The sequence below is a fragment of the Heteronotia binoei genome, chromosome 2, assembly GCF_032191835.1.
Source record: "Heteronotia binoei isolate CCM8104 ecotype False Entrance Well chromosome 2, APGP_CSIRO_Hbin_v1, whole genome shotgun sequence".
NCBI classification, from domain to species: Eukaryota; Metazoa; Chordata; class Lepidosauria; order Squamata; family Gekkonidae; genus Heteronotia; species Heteronotia binoei.
Window position 1 is genome coordinate 176,062,955 of NC_083224.1, and position 20,587 is coordinate 176,083,541.

Consider the following 20,587-nt stretch of genomic DNA (forward strand, 5'->3'; position numbering starts at 1 on the left):
TTTGAAAATCCTCCCAGGAACAGTCACACTCTTAGGTAAGCTTTTCCAGGAGGGCTCTGGGATGTTGTACTTTCAGTCTGCACAGCAAATTCCACTGGAACTTCTAAAAGCAGGCACCTGTGTCAAGCAGCAGAAGAACAAAAGGAAATACTTCTTTACACAGAGAGTTGTTAAAATGTGGAATTTACTGCCAGAGGATGCAGTGATGGCCACAGGCACAGGCGGGAATAAGATGGATTCCCAGAGGATACATTGATCAGTGTCTACTAGTCATGGTGACTGAAAGCAACCTCCACATTCAGAGGCAGTCAACCTCTGAGCCCCAGTATCAGGAGACAACATCAGGGAAAGGCCTCAGCCTCTCTGCCCCGTAGTTGGTTCTCCAGAGGAAATGGTTGGCCACTCTGTGAAACAGGATGCTGGACCATGAGGCTGATCCAGTAGGACTCTTCTTACGTTCTTTAGTGAATCTAGTATTAGATGCTGTCAAGTCCCACGGAGACAGAGCTGAGCAATAGTTTGGGTTGTATGTTGAGAATCCGGAAAGGACTAGGAGATGTGAATGATATGAACATGATGATATTGACCAAATTTCAGTCATTTATTATCTAATTCATGTGCAGTAATTCTGGATAAAACACTAAAAGAACAGCACCGTCTGTTAAATACTTTTATCTGGAGACCAAGAGGAAATTGGACTACTGTGCAAAATACTGTGCAAAATGGAATCATAAAAGGATGGAAACCCAAATATTAAAGTACATAATTAATCGGTTATATTGACCTGGATTACTAGATGATCAGCATGTATAACTAATTTAATTGACATAGGTTATAATGCCTTTTTTATGGGTTAAGTGATTTGATAAATACAGGGTTTATCTCTAGGACAAATTAGTTATTAGAGCCCCACTGCAAACATGGGAGCTGCAAGAAGAATGTTCTGCCAGCTGCTTAAGCCATGATAACTAAACAGACCATCCATGGTCAGAGGCAGTCTATCCTTGAATGACAGATGCTGGGAAGGGTGATGACAGGAAAGGGGTATTGTCTTTATGACCTACATGTGGGTACACTAAAGGCTCTTTCTGAAAAATGATGCTGCAGTAAAGAGACCCTTGGTCCGAGGCTAACGTAGCAGGGCTCTGTGTGAAGGGGCAGTGCACTTAAATGCAAATATCTGACGAATGGGATTTAAACTAGACTTTAGGTCTGCAGGCATTTTTTTCCCCCTCAACAATTGTGATCTTTCAGTACAGTGTTTGTTTTGCCATTGACCCATATCATGCACTCTTATTGCAGCCAGGTGGCCAAAAACTATCAATGCATCCTGGCCCTCGTGTTTGCCATTAATGAGATCAACAAGGATCCGGCACTCCTCCCCAACATCACGCTGGGCTTCCGCATCTTTGAGGACACCCGCTTTGCAACAATGGCCTACCAGGCAGGCCTGTCATTTCTCTCCACAGGAGACCAAATTGTGCCTAACTACAGATGCAACAGACGGGAGAAGCTGCTCTCTGTCACTGGAAGTCTCTACTCCAGAATCTCAGTGCAGATGGCCTCCCTCTTGGGCCTCTTCAAGATCCCACAGGTAAAAAGACATTTTTATGGGGATAAAAGTCTGTGTTTGGGGACTGGCGTGAACACATCAGGGAAGCAATGGGCCTTGCTGAAGGGCAAGTAAGAATAGAGAAGCAGAACCTTCAGTAATATACTTGCTTTCCAGCAGCGTTGTCAGATGAGGATCTGAGTGACATGGGTACCAATCCCCACACTGCCATGATGCCTTCTGGCTGACTTAGGGTCAGTTCATCTCAAATCTCAACTACCCCACTGGGTTATTACTGTGAGGATGAACCAGCAATAGAAAGCACTTGGGATGAATGGGAGGATAAAATTTGATAGATGGAGTGAAAAAAGAGGTTTCCGTGCGGAAGAGAGACCCAGCAGAGCTGAGAATGAGGCACTGGGACTGGATGCTGAAATTCCTGGCTCCTGGCCTGGCTGCCTTTTACCATTCCCTGCCTTTGTGTTGCAACCTTGGTCTTCCATGGTGGTCACCCATCCAAGTACTAACCAGGGTGAAGGGGGGCAACCCTGTTTAGCTTCTGAGATCTGATGTGATGGAGCTAGCCTGGGCAATCCAGGTCAGGCCCACCAACATTATGGGTCAGTAAAACTGCTTTATGAGAACAGCCGTTGCATGTCTACAGGCAAGTGTACGTGTTGTTCTGCTGCTCTTCCATACTGCAAGTCTGTACTCTCTTCAGGGCAGTCACTGTGTTTGATCACCCTGTGATGTGGCAGCTTCAGTGATAGCTGAGGGGCCTCCCAAAGGATACTGTGCAGTAGATTCCAGTGCCCTACATTCCCCTTATCCTATCCTTCCTCCATAAGAATTCCGAACCTAAGAATTAAGAGCGGCACTGACCACCTGTTGTGTATTGGGACCGAAGTTTGGCCTTAGGGCCAGCAGAGACTTGGCTGAGCTGCAGACCCTAAAACAATAGCCACCTGGATTCAGGAAGGAGGCCCATCAGCGATCGTTAGGCCAGCTATTAACCTATAGTTCTGTGTAATAGGATTATGGTAATAGGATTCAGAAAGGAGGCCCATCAGGGATCGTTAGGCCAGCTATTAACCTATAGTTATGTGTAATGGGATGATGGTAATGGGTTTTTTGGGTGGGGAGGTTTGCATGCATATAAGCAGGGCCTTGGGCCTGCCAGACAGTTCTGTTCCTACCTCACTATGCTGAATCACTGAATAAAGAGCTGAACTCACTATCTCTTGGGCGTCCTCATGCTTTGAACTCAGTACATTTTACCACCATAGCAGATATTACTGGAGGGATCATGACATCCCTCAGCTTCCTGATTCTTGTTGCTCCCCATCCCCCCACCGCCCCACCCATTTTAAATATGCCAAAATCTCTGAAATCTCAGAACTCTCTGATTCCAGTTATTCTGAGGTGTGAACTATGACCTTGATAAAGCTTAGTCTTTATTTCCTGCCACAAGGCAACAGTACCCAGGTTAGAATCAGAACACTTCAGACAGGAAGAGGGGAGGAGGGACACTGACCTAGAATGCTACCTTAGAGCATGGAGGTTGGGGAACCAGAAGAGTGGGGGCTATAACTGAAGCTCAGACAGGATCCAGTTGAACCTAACCAGCTCACCAAAGTTCCTTTAAGCCATTGACATCATTCTCTGAGCAGTGAGAACCTTTTGTGGAAACATGCCTGGGTGAGTTCCCTTAGAAGAGTCATCCAGGGAAGTGGGAGTCCTGTGCTTATAGGAACTGAAGATAAGCCATGTTGGATCAGGCCAATGGCCCATGCAGTCCATCATGCTGTGTCACACAGTAGCCAAAACCCAGGTGCTGTCAGGATGTCCACCTGTAGTACCAGAATATTAAATCCCTCCCCCTGTTGCTCTCCAAGCATCCAAGAATACAGAGCATCACTGTCCCAGAGAGAGTGTTCCATCCAGGGCTTTTTTTGAGTAGGAACACATAGAAATGCAGTTCCAATTGGCTTGGTGTCATGGGGTTTGGCCTAATATGCAAGGTGTTCCTGTTGGGCTTTTTCTACAAAAAAACCAACCCTGGTTCCATCTATACCTTGTAACTAATAGTCACTGATGGACCTCTGCTTCATATGTTTATCCAAAACCCTCTTGAAGCTATGTTTGTAACTGTGACCACTTCCTATAGCAGTGAATGCTATATCTTAAATACACAATTTCAATTAGCAATTATTGCACTTCAGATTAACCTCATTGGCTACAATACTGCCACTATCCAAAGGTGTTTATTACACAAGTTCACACACATACACACACAGTCTGTCCAAGAGCAGTTTCTTCATTGCCCTTTATCATAAGCAGAGCATGGCCCAGCTGGCTGCATTGATGACCCCAGTGCCTTCATTGCCTCAACCATTTCAGCCCAGAAAGATCAATAGATTGAACTCTGAGAAAGCAAGATCAAGCAACAGATATGATTTCATCTGAAAAAAACAGGAAAATCGAGTCACCAAGACATGGGATTATTTCCATGGGCCAGATTTTTGTTGAGCTCTGACAATAACTGTACAACATATAAAAATCTGTTTTTCAACTAAAAGCCTTCCTTCCTTCCTTCCTTCCTTCCTTCCTTCCTTCCTTCCTTCCTTCCTTCCTTCCTTCCTTCCTTCCTTCCTTCCTTCCTCCCTCCCTCCCTCCATCCCTCTCTCTCTCCCTTCCTCCCTCTCTCCAGCTGGGTTATGGTTCATTCAATCCTGTTCTGAAAGAGACAGCCAGATTTCCTTGCTTCTACCAGATTGAGCCCAGTGAAGTCCCACAGTATAGGGGGATCATCCGCTTACTTCTTCATTTTCGTTGGAACTGGATTGGAATTATTGCTCCAGATGATGACAGTGGGGAAAACTTCATCCAAGCCCTAACACCAATGCTTGACCAGAACAACATCTGTGTTGAGTTCACTAAACAAATCTTGTCTGAAATCTCAGCGTACTATACAAGTTCTTATAATGATAACAGTCTAGCTCTATATCTCATGCAGCGTAAGTCCAAAGTTATTGTGTTCTTTGCTTCAGATTCCATACAGCATTTAATCTTACCCCTTTTGAGATACAGAGTAAAAACTAAGACATCTGTTAGGAAGATCTGGATTGTGACGAGCCAGTGGGAATTTGCTGCAATGGGCACCTTATTTCGCTGGAAGGCTGTGGAGACCCTCCATGGTGCCCTGTCCTTCAGAGGCCATACAAGGGATGTGCCAGGATTCCAGAGTTTTCTCCAGACTTTGGATCCACGCCAGCCCCAGGGAGACATTTTTCTTAAAGAGTGGTGGAAACTTGTATTTGTATGTTACTTTAAAAATTTATATGATTTTCCTGGAATCCTTAAGAACTGTACAGAGAAGGAGGACATTGAGACCCTCCCACCTTTTCTATTTGAAATGAGCATGACTGGGAACAGCTATAATGTTTACAATGCAGTCTATTCCGTAGCACATGCCCTGCATGCCATGTACACCTTTGCATCAAGACGTGCAACGATGGGGAATGGCAAGAGGCTTCTGGATGTTCAGCCATGGCAGGTAACCTCCTCCCTATGCTATGTGGTTCTTGTGTCAAGGAATGCCTAGAGCGTAACAGCCAAGATGGGTCAATGCTACAGTGAATGCAGAAAATGTATTAAGCTGAATGCAGAAAATGTATTCAGCTATTGCTTGTTATGAACTTTTAAGGATTTGTGAAGCTTGTTAAAGCCTCTGGTGAAACAGGGTTATAAGCGCTTCCCTGTCGCTGCTGTTGCAAAATAGCGATTTATTGCTTTCTGTTCAATATTTGCTGCTTCAAAAATCATGAAGTTGCGCTGTGTCGCCTTAGCGGAATAACACTATACATCCATTCCGACAGAAAAGATCGTTCTTGGAATCCCTGCTCACGGATTTTCGGGAAAGCCTTCCCTGGACATTCACTTTGTTTATGAACTTTGCACTTATAAATTAAGACTGGGTCTTGAATGTTTTTTGTAACTTTGCTATTACTGTATGTGGTTTTGTATGGAATATATCATTGCACAAGTTTTCCAGAGTGGTTGGTCGTTCGTGGATGCTTTTGTGCTTTACCCCTGCTTTACTTTTCCACGTTGCTCTTTTGGTTGCTCAATCCCCAGGTGGAGGCCGGCGATTCCCCAGTTTGGAGGCCCTCCCCCCACTTCAGTGTCATCAGAAAGTGGGGGGACGCCTGCTGGGCACTCCATTATTCTCTGTGGAGACCGATTCCCATAGGGTATAATGGAAAATTGATCCGTGATTATCTGGGCTGGAGGGGCCCTGTTTTTTGAGGTAGAGGAACCAAATTTTCAGCATAGCATCTGGTGCCTCTCCTCAAAGTTTCAAAAATATTGGACCAAGGCGTCCAATTCTATGAGCCCCTATCCTTCATTATTTCCAATGGAAGGAAGGTTTTAAAAGATGTGTGGTCCGTTTAAATGTGATGGCCAGAACTCCCTTTGGAGTTCAGTTCTGCTTGTCACAACCTTGCTCCTGGCTCCACCTCCAATGCCTCCTCGCTCCACCTCCAAAGTCTCCTAGTTCCACCCCCAAAGTCCCCAGATATTTCTTGAATTGGACCTGGCAACCCTACCAGCTCCCCTTCTTGGCCCATTGTATGGGAATTTGTCCTTCATTTATGGTCTATCTAGCAAGGCTCTAGGTGATTTACAACCAATAAATACAGTTAAAAACAAAACCAAGAGACCAACTTCATTATTTCAGATGGCGTGAAGTATCTACTACCAGTCTCTGGACTGTGCCATAGACTCATTCCATTCCCATACCATAGACCTTTCTTGGCATTAATACAAGAATATAGTATACTTTAAAACCAACAGTGACACTATGGAATATAATAAAACCTTTAAAAACCAGCAAAAGTTAAATGACATAAAATAGCAGTAGGCTATGCATGAGTAAAAGCCACTCTGATTTGGATCGCAACCTGTAAAAAGCAAGCAACATGAGTAGTGACAAGGTTGTGTTTCCCGTGGAGTAAAAAACGAACCTTGGCATTGTCAGAAAGGTCTTGATGGTCAGAAAGCAGTGCATCTAGATATCTTGCAGGTGGACTGCTATAAAAAGGGCAGTCCAAAAGAACATGAGGGACTGTTTCGATGACTCCTTGACTACAAGGGCATCGTCTAAGATTGCGAGGGATTCTGTGGTATCTTCCAAAAAGGATGGCCGATGGTAATGCATTAAATCTAGCCAGCATTAATGCTCTTCTTTGGTGAGGATCAGGAATCCTAAAAGCCCAGGAATCTGGGATAAACCCAGATAGCTTGGGGAGCAAGTTTTCCGAGCTGCCTCAGTTAGACGTTGCAACTGGATATCTAGTAGTCTACGTTTGATGGATTGAAATACCGCAGAAGCAGAGGATAGATAAAATGCATCCAAGGAAATTCCTATGGATGTGGTTTTCTTTTGGATCAGGGTCAACCATTTGGATGCATGATGGTCCATCAGCATCCAATTCTGATCAGAATTAAATAAAAGGCGCAGCCAAAATGTAAAGGTCAAAAGCCAGGCACGAGTTTCCAGCAGCAACAGTGCAGTTTCCATGCAAATTGCAGCATAAGGAACACAGTTGGGTAGTCCCAGAATTTTCCTCAAAAAGAAGGATTGTAGGCCTTCAGTGCTGTGATCAAAGGCACTGATCCATATAGGGGCACCATATAAAAGTTGGGGGCTAGATTTCACATTAAAAGCTCTTAGGGCCAAAGGGACATATCGGTTCCCTTTCAAATAAAAGAAACGGGCAATAGCCAAAGCACTAGTTCTTGCCACTGTTAGAGCGCACTTGCGATGGGTTGCCCAGCTTCCATTATAGGAAAAATTAATCCCCAGATATTTGGTAGTTTTGACCTGTTCAATAGGGTTTCCCTGGACTGACCATAATAATTGCTTCCAAGATTTAGAGAAAACTAAAATCTTTGTTTCCCCATAATTCAGGGTTAACTTGTTGTTATTGAGATAGGTCATAACTTGGTATAACAGACGTCTCAATCCAATTTGGGAACATGACAATAAGATGGCGTCATCCGCATATAAAAGGATGGGAACATGACGGTGAGCAATTTTAGGGGCATGCCCATCGATTGCATATAAAACAGGGGCTAGATCACTTAAAAAAAGATTAAAAAGTGCTGGGGCAAGGATACAGCCCTGTTTCACACCCTTACAAATTGGAATTTCCAAAGTTAGATTTCCCTGGAGGTTGTACTTAACTTGACAGCTGGTGCGTGTATACAGTTTTTTAATCAAGGTAAGCAATCTGGGATCCATGTTCATCCTGGCCAACTTAACCCAGAGCAACTCTCTAGGAACTGAGTCAAAGGCCGCCTTGAGGTCTAAAAAGGCAGCGAAGAGTTTGTTGCCAGATTTCCCACTGTATTTGGAAACTAGGTGTGATCAAATGACACAGTGGTCAAGGGTGGATTTACCATGGCGAAACCCTATTTGTTCTGGGCCTAGTATGTTGTTTGTTGTCAGCCAGCTTTCTAGTTTCACTAGGAGGTGTTTGGCATAAAGCTTGCTGACAACTGATAGGAGGCTAATCGGCCGATAGTTCTCAGGTAATGAGGGATTGCCCTTTTTATGGATGGGGACAATGATTGCATTGTTCCATGTCCTGGGCATTATTCCAGTGTTATTTATCATAGTAAAACAGGGCAGCCAGGGGTGGAGCCCACCATTCTGGGTGGAACTTCAATAGCTCTGAAATGACTGCGTCAATAGATAGATAGATAGATAGATGAATTTATTGTCATTGTTCTCAACAAAAAGAGAGCAACGAAATGAGGTGCTCTTCCACAAACATACCAACACATCAAACACACATATTCATAAACCATTTAAATACATCAATAGCTGTGGAATGACTCAAGGTGGAGGAGAAGTGGGCCCAAGCAAAAATAGAGGAAGGAAAGAGGAAGGTGCCAGCTATGGTGGGATTGTTGCTGGCCTCAACCAAAGGTCTGCTGAAACATCTCTGCATTTCAGGCCCTATAAATTGCATCACATTCCTCCTGGCCATGGTGATATCTGGCAGCCCTGGTTCTAGCTGAGGGCAGCTAGACATCTTTAGGGCCAGGAACCACTAGTAGATTATTTTTAGCAGAGTGCAATGTTCTTCCAGGAACCAGGACCGGCCCTAGCCCTTCTGGCACCCCAGCCAGCACAGTTCCACCCCACCAGGCCTGCCGCCTACTCGCGGGTAGACCTGTGTCTGCCACCTACTCGTGAGTAGCCCTGCATGTAGGCTGCAGGCGTGGGGCTACTCGCGAGTAGGCAGCAGGTGCAGATCTACTTGTAAGTAGGTGGCAGGCGTGGGGCTACTCGCGGGAAAGGGGGAGAGACAGGCAGGAAGGCAGGCAAACTAGGCAACCCTCCCCCCCAGAGTGCGGCGTGACTCAGCCCGGCCCTACCGGTTTCGATGCGGCCAGCTTTTTATCCTTCTTTGAAGAACATGCTGGAGGAGGCTTTCCCCCCCTCATTTCTGGAGCCGGAAGGGAGGGAGAGCAAAGCTTCCTTCAGCACGGTCTTCAAAGAGGGATAAGATGCGGGCTGTGTCAAAGCCAGTAGGGCCGAGCCTCAGCCTGGCGCACTCTGATCGCTCTGGGGGTGGTGTGGAAAGGAAGGGAGGGAAGGGAAGGGAAGGTGCAGCAGTGCCGGGGGGGAGAGAGGAAGGCAGGCAAACTAGGCGTTTGTCATGGGAACCGGGAGGGGGAGCCCGACTTGTCATCCGCTCCCTCCTGGCACCCTAGGCAAGTGCCTAGTTTGGCTAGTGGGCGAGCTGGCCCTGCCAGGAACACACTATTCAAGGTCTCAAAGGTCCAAAACAAAACCTTGAAGCTGACTTAGTATTCCACTGGGAGCCAGTGTAGCTGGCAAAGCACAGGTTGTATATATGCTGCTTGTGGTGTTCTTGCCAGGACTCGTGCCACCACATTCTGGACCAGCTGGAGCTTCTGGGTCAGTCTCAAGGGCAGGTCAGCATAGAGCAAGTTATACCAGTCTAGCCTGAAGGAGACCATTGCATGGATTAAAGTGGCTGGGTCGAGGCACGACAAGATAAGGGCCAGTTGACTTGGCACAGATTTTAAAAAATCAGCCTAGCAATAGTCATGACCTGAGCCTGCATAGTCAGGGTCATGCCCAAACTCATGGCAGATGACGCTAGAATTAATGGCACCCCATCTAGAGTGGGAAGTCTGTGCCCCAACCTGCAACCCCCACCCCCCACCACAGAACCTCCATCTTTACTGGATTCAGTCTCAGCCTGCTCTTTTTTAACCATCCCACCATGGCCTCCAAACCCTCAGCCAGGTCATAGAATCATAGAGTTGGAAGGGACCTCCAGGGTCATCTAGTCCAACCCACTGCACAATGCAGGAAACTCACAAATACCTCCCCCTAAATTCACAGGACCTTCATTGCTGTCAGATGGCCATCTAGCCTCTGTTTAAAGGAAGGAGAGCCCACCACCTCCCGAGGAAGCCTGTTCCACTGAGGAACTGCTCTAACAGTCAGGAAGTTCTTCCTAATGTTGAGCCGGAAACTCTTTTGATTTAATTTCAACCCATTGGTTCTGGTCCTACCTTCTGGGGCCACAGAAAACAATTCCACCCATCCTCTATATGACAGCCCTTCAAGTACTTGAAGATGGTGATCATATCACCTCTCAGCCGCCTCCTCTCCAGGCTAAACATCCCCAGCTCCTTCAACCTTTCTTCATAGGACATGGTCTCCAGACTCCTCACGATCTCCAACGCCCTGCTCTGGACCTGTTCCAGCTTGTCTATATCCTTCTTAAAATGTGGTGCCCAAAACTGAACACAATGCTCCAGGTGAGGTCTTACCAGAGCAGAGTAAAGCGAAACCATCACTTCATGTGATCTGGACACTATACTTCTGTTGATACATACCAAAATGCATTTGCCTTTTTAGCCACCGCATCACACTATTGACTCATGTTCAGCGTTAAGGATGTGCAAAAAAAAAATTCGGATTTACACAGATTCGGAAGTATACGGGGGGGGGGGGGATTCGGAATCCCCGTATACTGCTGAATACCGCATTCGGAATAGCCGCATATACGGTAGATGGGCGGCTATTCCCGAATATACGGCCCTATTATACCCTATAGGCCATTGAAATCAATGGCAAATAGGGTATATTTGAAGCCGCCTGGAGGGGAGGGGGTTTGAGGGAGAGCCCCAAAATTTGCAGGGGACCTGCAGGGGACTGCAGGACAAAAAGATTGGGCCAGGGGGTCCCTGTCTTTGGGCTCCCCAAAAGGCCCATTGCCAACAATGATGGGGAAAGCCCAATTAGCCACTTCCTCACTGTAATTGTCGTGGGAAAAGTGGCTCTGGGGAGCAGGGGGTTTTGAGGAGAGCCCCCCAAACTGCTGTGCAGCTTCAGGGCACTGTCCCACACAAAACCCACAAGGCCAAAAAAAATTGGACCAGGGGGTCCAATTCCTGGGGCACCCAAAGCCAAACCTAACTTCACATCAGAGAATCTCTATAGGACCCAAATGCACTACATCCCTCTATCTACTCTATGAACCCTGCAGGCCTGGAACCAATATAAACCCAGTTGCCAACGTCACTGCCACACAAAACACAATCTGCTCAAGGTCTGCTCTGCAGACCTGGCTGCAGCAAACCCAGATGCCAGCTCTCCAGCCCTGCCCCAAACAACACGGGGAGAGCTGGCCAACCACAACAAGCCTGCTGGTTCTGGGTCTCTCACCCAGGTGCCAGCTTCCCTGCCACAGAACACACAATCTACCGATGCCAGCTCTCCAGCCCTGCCCCAAACAACACAGGGAGAGCTGGCCAACCACAACAAGCCTGCTGGTTCTGGGTCTCTCACCCAGGTGCCAGCTTCCCTGCCACAGAACACACAATCTACAGATGCCAGCTCTCCAGCCCTGCACCAAACAACACGGGGAGAGCTGGCCAACCACAACAAGCCTGCTGGTTCTGGGTCTCTCACCCAGGTGCCAGCTTCCCTGCCACAGAACACACAATCTACAGATGCCAGCTCTCCAGCCCTGCCCCAAACAACACGGGGAGAGCTGGCCAACCACAACAAGCCTGCTGGTTCTGGGTCTCTCACCCAGGTGCCAGCTTCCCTGCCATAGAACACACAATCTACTCTATAAAAACAAGAAAGTGACCCAGCCCACACACACCCTCGCCAACCCCCACACCAACCAGAGGTAATTTTAAAAAACCAAAATAAAAACTGCAGAATCACAAAAGGCCAAGTGTTAAAAAGTGGCCTTTTCACCAACAAGAAAGCTCAGGCCAAATAAGTCAACAACACCCCCACCCCCACCCCCAAACCAGGAAAAGGGACAACAGGAGAAAAGGCCAAGCAACTCAAGTGTTAAAAAATGGCCTTTTCACCAATAAGAAAGCTCAGGCCAAATCAGTCAACAACACCGCTCCCCCTAAAACCAGAACCAGGAAAAGGGGAACAAAAGTGGCCTTTTAAACAATGGAAATTAGTAACAGCAGCAGCACAACACAGCACAACACAGCAGTTACAAATCAAACACTGAATACTTTTAAAACAGTAAAAAAAATAACTTCTAACAATACAGGAACTTTGCCAACCCCTCCCCCCCCAAAAACCCCTTCACCCTAACCCCAAGAAATCCAAGCCACCCAAATCAGGAGAAGTAAAAGGACACTGCACTTTTAAAAGTCCAATCACTAAATTAAGATATGGGCAAATTGGCAAAAAAAAAAAAAAACCCACCCCAGGCCCTCACCCCAAGCAGAAACCCCTAACCCCAAATAAGCTACCCAACCACCACCACCACCACGCAAATTTGGATAAGTAAAGGGACTCTGAGTCTTAAAAAGTCCTTTTACCAACAATAAATAAAAACAAGAACCCCAAGACTGTCTTACCTTGTCTTCTCTAGTCCAGGGAAGTCTGGTAAGGCTGAGTGAGAGAACAGCAGGCAGCAGCTGAAGCCAAGGGCCAGCCAGCAGCAGCACAATCTCTCACACCTGTCACCAACCAACACAGCAGCAATGGAGGAGTCCAGCCAGGAAGACTCCTTAAAAAGCCCTGCAAAGCATGTATTTGAAATGCATTTTGCAAATGCATGCTTTGGATTGGCTGCTGGGGCTCCTCTTCCCCCTCCCCCCCTCCCTGATCCCAGGGAGGCTATGGGAGAGGCGGGAAAAGGCAACTAAAGGCGGGAAAGTAGGCAAGCAGCTCCTTTGAGGCTGCAGAAGCTACTTTCCCGCCTTTTGAATTGACAGCCGTATACTTCTGAATAGCTATTCGGGAGTATAAGGCGAGCCGTATTCGGCTGCCGTGTAATGGGCGCCTATGGGGATTGGCTGAAGCCTATTCCGTATACAACCGAATCAGTGTTGATTCAGCTGTAAATACAGTTCGGCCGAACCGAATGCACATCCCTATTCAGCGTATGATCCACGAAGACCCCTAGATCCTTTTCGCACATACTGCTGCTAAGACAAGTCTCCCCCATCTTATAACCATGCATAGGATTTTCCCCACAAATGCAGAATTTTACTTTTATCCCTGTTAAAATTCAGTTTATTGGTTTTAGACCAGTTTTCCAGCCTGTCAAGGTCATCCTGTATCATGTTTCTGTCTTCTACTGTATTTGCAACCCCTCCCAATTTAGTATCATCAGCAAATTTAATAAGCATTTCCTCTATTCCTTCATCCAAATCATTGATAAAGATGTTGAGCCAAACAGGTCCCAGGACAGATCCTTGAGGCACACCACTTGTCACTCCTCTTCAAGAGGATGAAGAACCATTCACAAGCATTCTTTGGGTGCGATCTGTCAACCAGTTACAGATCCACCTAACGGTAACAGGATCCAAACCACATTTTACCAACTTGTCAACAAGGATAGTATGTGGAACCTTATCAAAAGCTTTACTGAAATCAAGATAAACGATGTCTACAGCATTCCCCTGATCCAGCAAGGTAGTAACTTTCTCAATAAAAGAGATCAGATTAGTCTGACATGACTTGTTCTTGAGAAACCCATGCTAGCTCTTAGTAATCGCAGCCATATTTTCTAAATGTTCCAGGACTGACTGTTTGATGATTTGTTCTAAAACTTTTCCAGGTATAGACATCAAGCTGACGGGTTAGTAGTTACCCGGATCCTCCTTTTCCCCCTTCTTGAAGGACATTCGCCCGCCTCCAAGCTTCCGGCACCTCTCCTGTTCTCCAAGAATTCTCAAAAATCAGGGGACATATCCAGGTGGCCATCCGACAATAGATATAGCTGGTTGTCATCAGAATACTGGTAAAATCCCAGGCCAAAGCTCCATACCAGATGGGAAAGGGGATGCATATAAATGTTGAATAACATCAGAAAGAGGATTGCCCCCTAAGGAACCACACACATTGGGTGGCAGAGAGATTATTCCCTCTCCCCTAGTGCCACGCTCTATTCCTGGCCATAGAAAAATGAGGTAAGCCACTGTAAGGCCACCCCATGAACTCCAAGTCAGTAAGGCTGTGAGTCAAGAGGTTGTAGCTGAGTGTGTTGAACACTGCTGTGAGGTCTAACAACAACAGCAGTGCTGACCCACCTTGATCAAACTGACCAAAAAGATGGTCTGTCAGAGTGATCAACACCATCTCCATCCAATGGTCAGGGTGGAAGCCAGACTAGAATGGATCCAGTACCTATGTGTAATCCAGGCGACTCTGGAGCTTCTCGGCAACTGCTCTCTCAAGCACCTTGCCCAGTAATGATAGGTTCAAAAGTGGGTGGTTATTGGCTGCACCCTTTGGATCCAAACATGGCTTCTTCAAGAGTGGTACAACCACAGCCTCTTTTAAACCTTCCCGATGGAAAGCCACTCAGATGCATACATCCCCATTCCCCGGTTCCTTTCTCAATAACCAGATCTACCATCTGCAGTGTATCTAATCCAGTTGCTTCCACCCTTCATCCAAATATATGGAGTGTGTGTCATGGGAAGCAACTACCTTGAGAAATCCCCCATGATAGAGATAAAGAAGTCAGTTGTCATTGGTTCCCACTGATAATTCACCCTTGGCTTTTCCATTAAGGAAATGACTAAAGAAACTATTATCTCTTCTTGTGGTAGCTCAGACAGGATGTCCTATAATGGTCGGGGCCAGCGTCAGCATACCCTGAGTAGGGGTAGCAGCCAGGGCCCAGGGTTTCTTCTGAGGCCCACTGCTGTCAACCACTCTTCCTGACCACTCTCTTGTTAGTAACCCATGCACACAGCTACACACATTGCCATTGCCAGGGAAAGGGCTGCAGGTGGTCATGAAGTTGTGAGCATAGGTGATACAAAGGCTTGCAATTGGGTAGGAACAAGACACACAGGTAGGTGAGTGGCATGCAGATGGAGGGGAGAGGAGGGGAGGGCATCCATAGGAGTCTGATGAAGGAGGGAAAGAAAACTTTAGGAACTCTTATGCCCACGGCCCACCAAAACCTGCAACTGACCCTGCTAGTGGTCATATAACCAGTTACATCGTTTCTCTTTCATTTCAGATTCTTGCCTCTTTGAGGAGCATCCAGTTCAACAACAGTGCTGGCGAGGAAGTGTTTTTCACTGGAAATGAGAAGAGATCAGCTGGCTATGATATTCTGAACTTGGTCTTTTTCTCAAATCAATCTTCAGCTCAAGTGAAAGTTGGGAGAATTGATCCTAGGGCTCCCCCAGACAAAGATTTCATCATTAATGCCGATTCAATTGTTTGGGCTACCCAGGTGAGGAAGAAGTCAATATTGATAGGCAACGGTAGAAAAAAAAATGCTGCTAGGATCTTTGGGAGGATAAGATTGCATTTATAGAACAGACTGAAGGCCAGTTTCATCCAGGTGTTGCTCTTCAGAATGGTATACTTCCTTGCCCAATGAAGCTGTATTTTATTGGTTGCAGTCAAACATGCACATTTCCTAGAAAGAGCTGATCCCACTAAGCTTGGGATTCGTTTCACCATGCCCAAGAAAACCCCTTTCAATACCTCTTTAATGCAAGAAAGTCATCCCAGACTGAGTCAAGATAACTGGGGGAAACTACTATGTTGAATAAGAACATAAGAGAAGCCATGTTCGATCAGGCCAATGGCCCATCCAGTCCAACACTCTGTGTCACACAGTGGGAGGGGGGGGGGGTTCACCGCACCATCCTCCTCTCCCGGTCCCGGGTTGTCACCCTTTCCATTAGCCATCTTCACCCAGCGCATGTGCCTGGTTAGTATGGCCTCTAGGCGCACTGGGGCCTCATCCATCGTGGTGGTAGAGCTGTGTGGCTGCCACTGTTGGGGGGTGACAAGGAGCTGTTGAATGTGGAGAGGGGAACTCGGTCGAGCAACTCTCCGGGCGTCCAGCACGTGCCACGGTGGGGTCGGTGCTGTCGTCCCTTCTTCAGGTTCTGGAAGTTCACTGTGTACTGGAATCTTTTCAGCCATTCGGTTATAAAGTTGCCAGGGTGGTTAAACTTCTTGCAGGATTACTCTCAAAATGTCAAGCATGCGGGTTCAATGATGAGTCAAAGTTGATACAAAGACTACATTTATTGACAGACTGATACTTGGTATAGCAAGTTCTTGAGAGTAATGAAACTGATACAGTGATACAATACTTTTAAGGCTTACTTCAAAAGGATTCCAAAGGAGGGGGTTGCGGGCCAGCATTCACACATAAACTATCATAAATGTCTACGTTCCCATAGTGTTATCAGGACTTCATCCTTGCTTTCTCCAGATGTTCTATCCTCCCTTAGAGGAATGTATGAGAAGGTGCTGATTACTTGGTTTCAGTTCTCACTACTTCTAATTACAAGCCATAAAGCAAGACAGGGGGAAGGGAAAGAATAACAGGCTAACAAGGTTGGGTCCTCCATGACACTTCACAGACCAGGTTTAGGCAGGACCCTAAAACAATCAATTAACAATGGAATTTCACCATGCTTGACAGTGAGCTGCTCTGAGTGGAGGGCGGAATATAAATTCAATGTCTTCTTCTTCTTCTCTCTGCTCCCCAAGTTTGGTGAGGATTGGCTTTAGGGGGTCTGAGCTATGGTCTCCTCAAAGTAGGGGCCCTAAGGAAAGTACTTTCTGGGGAAATGAAAGGCATTTTCCTGGGAGCACCTAATGTTGGGCGGGTGCGGGGGGGAGGCTGAAGCTGAGACCCATGAATCTTGAAGGGCAAGTAGAAAAGAATCATCTGGAGATTCCTTGTGAGGTTGGACTATCTAGCAAGCCGGGGGGAGGGGCATTCTGTCACCTTATTAATCTTACAAACCGAACCACTTAATGAACCAGTTAAACGTTTGTAACAGTTTGTGGTTTGTGAATGAGGCAGATTACAAGCCATAAAGCAAACTGCATTTTTCCAGTTCATGCCGATCCCTAGAGAGCTCCGTGGAAAATCATCAGCGTACTCACATACTGGTAAAATCTCACCAATTATTTTTTCTCCTACTCAGAAGCTACCCTCTTCCAGGTGTGTGGAGAGCTGCCTGCCAGGGTACAGCAGAAAAGTTCTAGAAGGAAAGCCTCCTTGTTGTTATGAATGTCAACTTTGTCCAGAAGGGATGATTTCTAACCATATAGGTAATTCAACATATCTTGAAACCCCAAGTTAAAGGGTGGAAAACCTCCTTATAACTGCAGTGTAAGGTTTGTAGACCAATGACACTGGCCTATGGATCATTAACAGTTTTGGTCAAATTTAATTGTACAGGCGGGGACTCTGTTTTGGCTGGGATGATATTTAGCTGATTGGATGGAAAAGTACTAGTTCGGTCCGCCCGCTCTTGAAAAAAAGTAGAGCAGACCCGGCCAAATTGGCGAATTACCGACCGGTCTCGAACTTACCATTTTTAGGTAAAGTTATTGAGAGGGTAGTGGCGCTATAGCTACAGAGTTTTTTGGATGACGCTTCCACCTTAGACTCCCACCAGTCCGGCTTCCGTCCGGGCCATGGGACGGAGACAGTGTTGGTCGCCTTGGTGGATGACCTCCAGCGGCATCTGGATCGAGGCGACGTGGCGGTGCTGATGTTGTTAGACCTGTCGGCGGCGTTCGACATGGTCAACCATCAGCTACTGGCCCGCCGGCTCGCCGACACAGGGATTAGGGGGTTGGCCTTACAGTGGCTCTCCTCCATCCTTGATGGACAGGGACAAAGGGCGGCAATTGGGGGAGAGCTGTCCCGGAGGCACCCACTAACCTGTGGGGTGCCACAAGGGGCAGTTCTCTCTCCGATGTTGTTTAACATCCACATGCGCCCCCTTGCCCAGATTGCTCGGAGGTTTGGGCTTGGGTGTCACCAATATGCAGATGACACATAGCTCTATCTACTAATGGACGGCCGACCTGACTGCGTCCCAGAAAACCTGGACTTGGCATTGCAGGCCGTGGCAGGTTGGTTCAGGCTGAGTGGGCTGAAGTTGAACCCAATGAAGACGGAGGTCCTTTGCTTGGGTTGCGGTGCTCCCGGAGGGGAAATCCCCCTGCCGGTCCTTTACGGTGTGCCGCATAGGGTCAAGAGCTTGGGGTTTTTTTCTGGAGCCTTCATTATCAATGGAGGCACAGATAGTGGCCACTGCCAACTCCGCATTTTTTCATCTTCGACAGGCGAAGCAACTGGCCCCCTTCCTGGAGCGCCGGGACCTAGCAACGGTGATCCATGCTACGGTCACCTCGAGATTAGATTACTGCAACGCCTTCTACATGGGGCTGCCCCTGTGCCGAACTCGGCAGCTGCAGCTGGTGTAGAATGCGGCGGCTAGGCTGTTATTGGGACGCCCAAGATGGGAGCACATACAGCTGGGGCTGCGCAGACTGCACTGGCTACCAGTAGTGTACCGAGTCCGTTACAAGGTGCTGGTCATTACCTTTAAAGCCCTATATGGCCGAGGACCTGCCTACCTGAGTGACCGTCTCTCCCCATATGAGCCCCAGAGAGCGCTGAGGTCAGCAGGGAAGAACCAGCTATGTATACTATGTATAATTTTATAATTTTATTGTATTGTATTCATATGTTGTGAGCCGCCCTGAGCCTGCCCATGCGGGGAGGGCGGGATACAAATAAAAAGTATTATTATTATTATTATTATTACATTAGCTTTGTTCACACTCTGGAATAGTTTAATGAGTAAGGTGCTCGTTCCATTTGGCATTATTTAGTGTGTGTGATCACAGCCATTGTGTGTTGGAATTGTAGCATAACAGTCTTCTAATTTGGATTGTTTAAATGAAGGGAGGGTGGCTTCTTCTTCAGATGGATAAGTCCTTTCTTGTCCCATAATTTGCAAGTGTGGAAGCCAAGAGTACTCAGACAAGAAATGTAGGAAGTGCAAGTCAATAGTTAATGCCTAAAAGAAACAGCAAATTGAATAGAATACTGATTGCAATTATGATCTTCTCTCCTGTTTTGCCGCAATCCTTTCCCCTTAAAAATTAAACATAAACAATAAGAACTGTACAGCCTTTCACAGCTTGGGAGGAAAAGAAGTTCTGTATCTATCTGTGTATGTGCGTGTGTATAAAGATAACATTATTATCAGGACTTTTTTTGTAGCAGGAACTCCTTTGCATATGAGGGCACACACCCCTGATGCAGCCAATCTTCCAAGAGCTTTCAGTAGACCCTGTGAGAAGAGCCTGTAAGCTCTTGGAGGATTGGCAACAAAAGAGAGGTGTGGCATAATATGAAAAGGAGTTCCTGCTTATTATTATTGCGCCCAAGTTATATTTCACAAATATGATGAAGCAGGAAACTCAAACTTAACCCTCTGGTCTTATGGAAAGTTGTGATCCACTTGCAGCCACTGACCCACAGCAGGAAAGTCACTAGCTGGACACCGTACCATTCCGTCACCTTGGATAAAGGCTCAACTGAATAGTACACAAACATTAGTTATGTTGTGCTGGAATTCATTAAATTGTGGGTCTTTATTCCAGATGCTGACCGTTGTGTCCCGTGTTCAAAGGATCAATATCCAAACAAGAACAAAGTTAAATGTATCTCCAAGAACATAAGCTTTCTTTCCTATCAAGAGATTTTGGGGACGGTGTTGGCTTCTCTTGCTCTTTTGCTGTCTCTGATCACAGCCCTAGTCCTGGCAACCGTCATTACATATCGAGGCACACCAATTGTCAAAGCCAACAACAGAGAACTCACCTATGTCCTCCTCATCTCCCTCCTGCTCTGCTTCCTTTCCTCCTTCCTCTTCATTGGTCGACCTACAAGGGTCACCTGCCTTCTGAGACAAATTGGGTTTACGATAAACTTCACTGTTGCCATTTCCTCCATCTTGGCCAAAACAATCATGGTGGTTGTGGCCTTCTTAGCCACTAAGCCGGGAAACAGGACCAGAGAACTGTTGGGGAGAAAAGGAGTAAACTCCATTTTACTGGCCTGTCCCCTCTTCCAAATTTTGATCTCTACCATTTGGCTAGGAACCACTCCCCCATTCCCCAACTTGGAGTTCCATTCCTTGGCCAAGGAGATCATAGTGGAGTGTAATGAGGGATCAGTCATCATGTTTTACACAGTCCTGGGATGCATGGGATTTTTGGCCCTGGTCAGTTTTGTGATGTCTTTCCTAGCCAGGAAACTCCCTGACAGCTTTAATGAAGCCAAGTTTATCACCTTCAGCATGCTGGTCTTCTGCAGCGTGTGGGTCTCCTTCATACCCACCTACCTGAGCACGAAAGGGAAGGCTATGGTGGCTGTGGAGGTCTTCTCCATTTTGGCCTCTGGTGCTGGTCTCCTGGGTTGCATCTTCCTTCCCAAATGCTACATTATTTTTCTGAGGCCTGATCTCAATCAAAGAGATCACCTCCTAAGGAACAAGAAATTGAGGAATCTAAACCGTTGAATATTCTCTGCTTGCTCAAGTTTCATTTCTTTATAGCTACTCATGCAGGTGGTTAACATTACTGACAATGGTCTAATACATTAAACTCTAGATTTCCCCCCTCATAGGAGGGCT

At 46.7% G+C, this 20,587-nt stretch overlaps 1 protein-coding gene across 1 annotated transcript; it reads left to right on the plus strand.

The window, feature by feature from the left end:
• Positions 1–1,285: 1,285 nt before the first annotated feature.
• On the plus strand, positions 1,286–20,473 carry LOC132567387 (vomeronasal type-2 receptor 26-like). Its single transcript, XM_060233062.1, has 5 exons — positions 1,286–1,594; positions 4,917–5,108; positions 15,130–15,348; positions 17,072–17,198; positions 19,554–20,473. The coding sequence occupies exons 1-5, from the start codon at positions 1,286–1,288 to the stop codon at positions 20,471–20,473; spliced, it is 1,767 nt and encodes a 588-aa protein (XP_060089045.1).
• Positions 20,474–20,587: the final 114 nt, after the last annotated feature.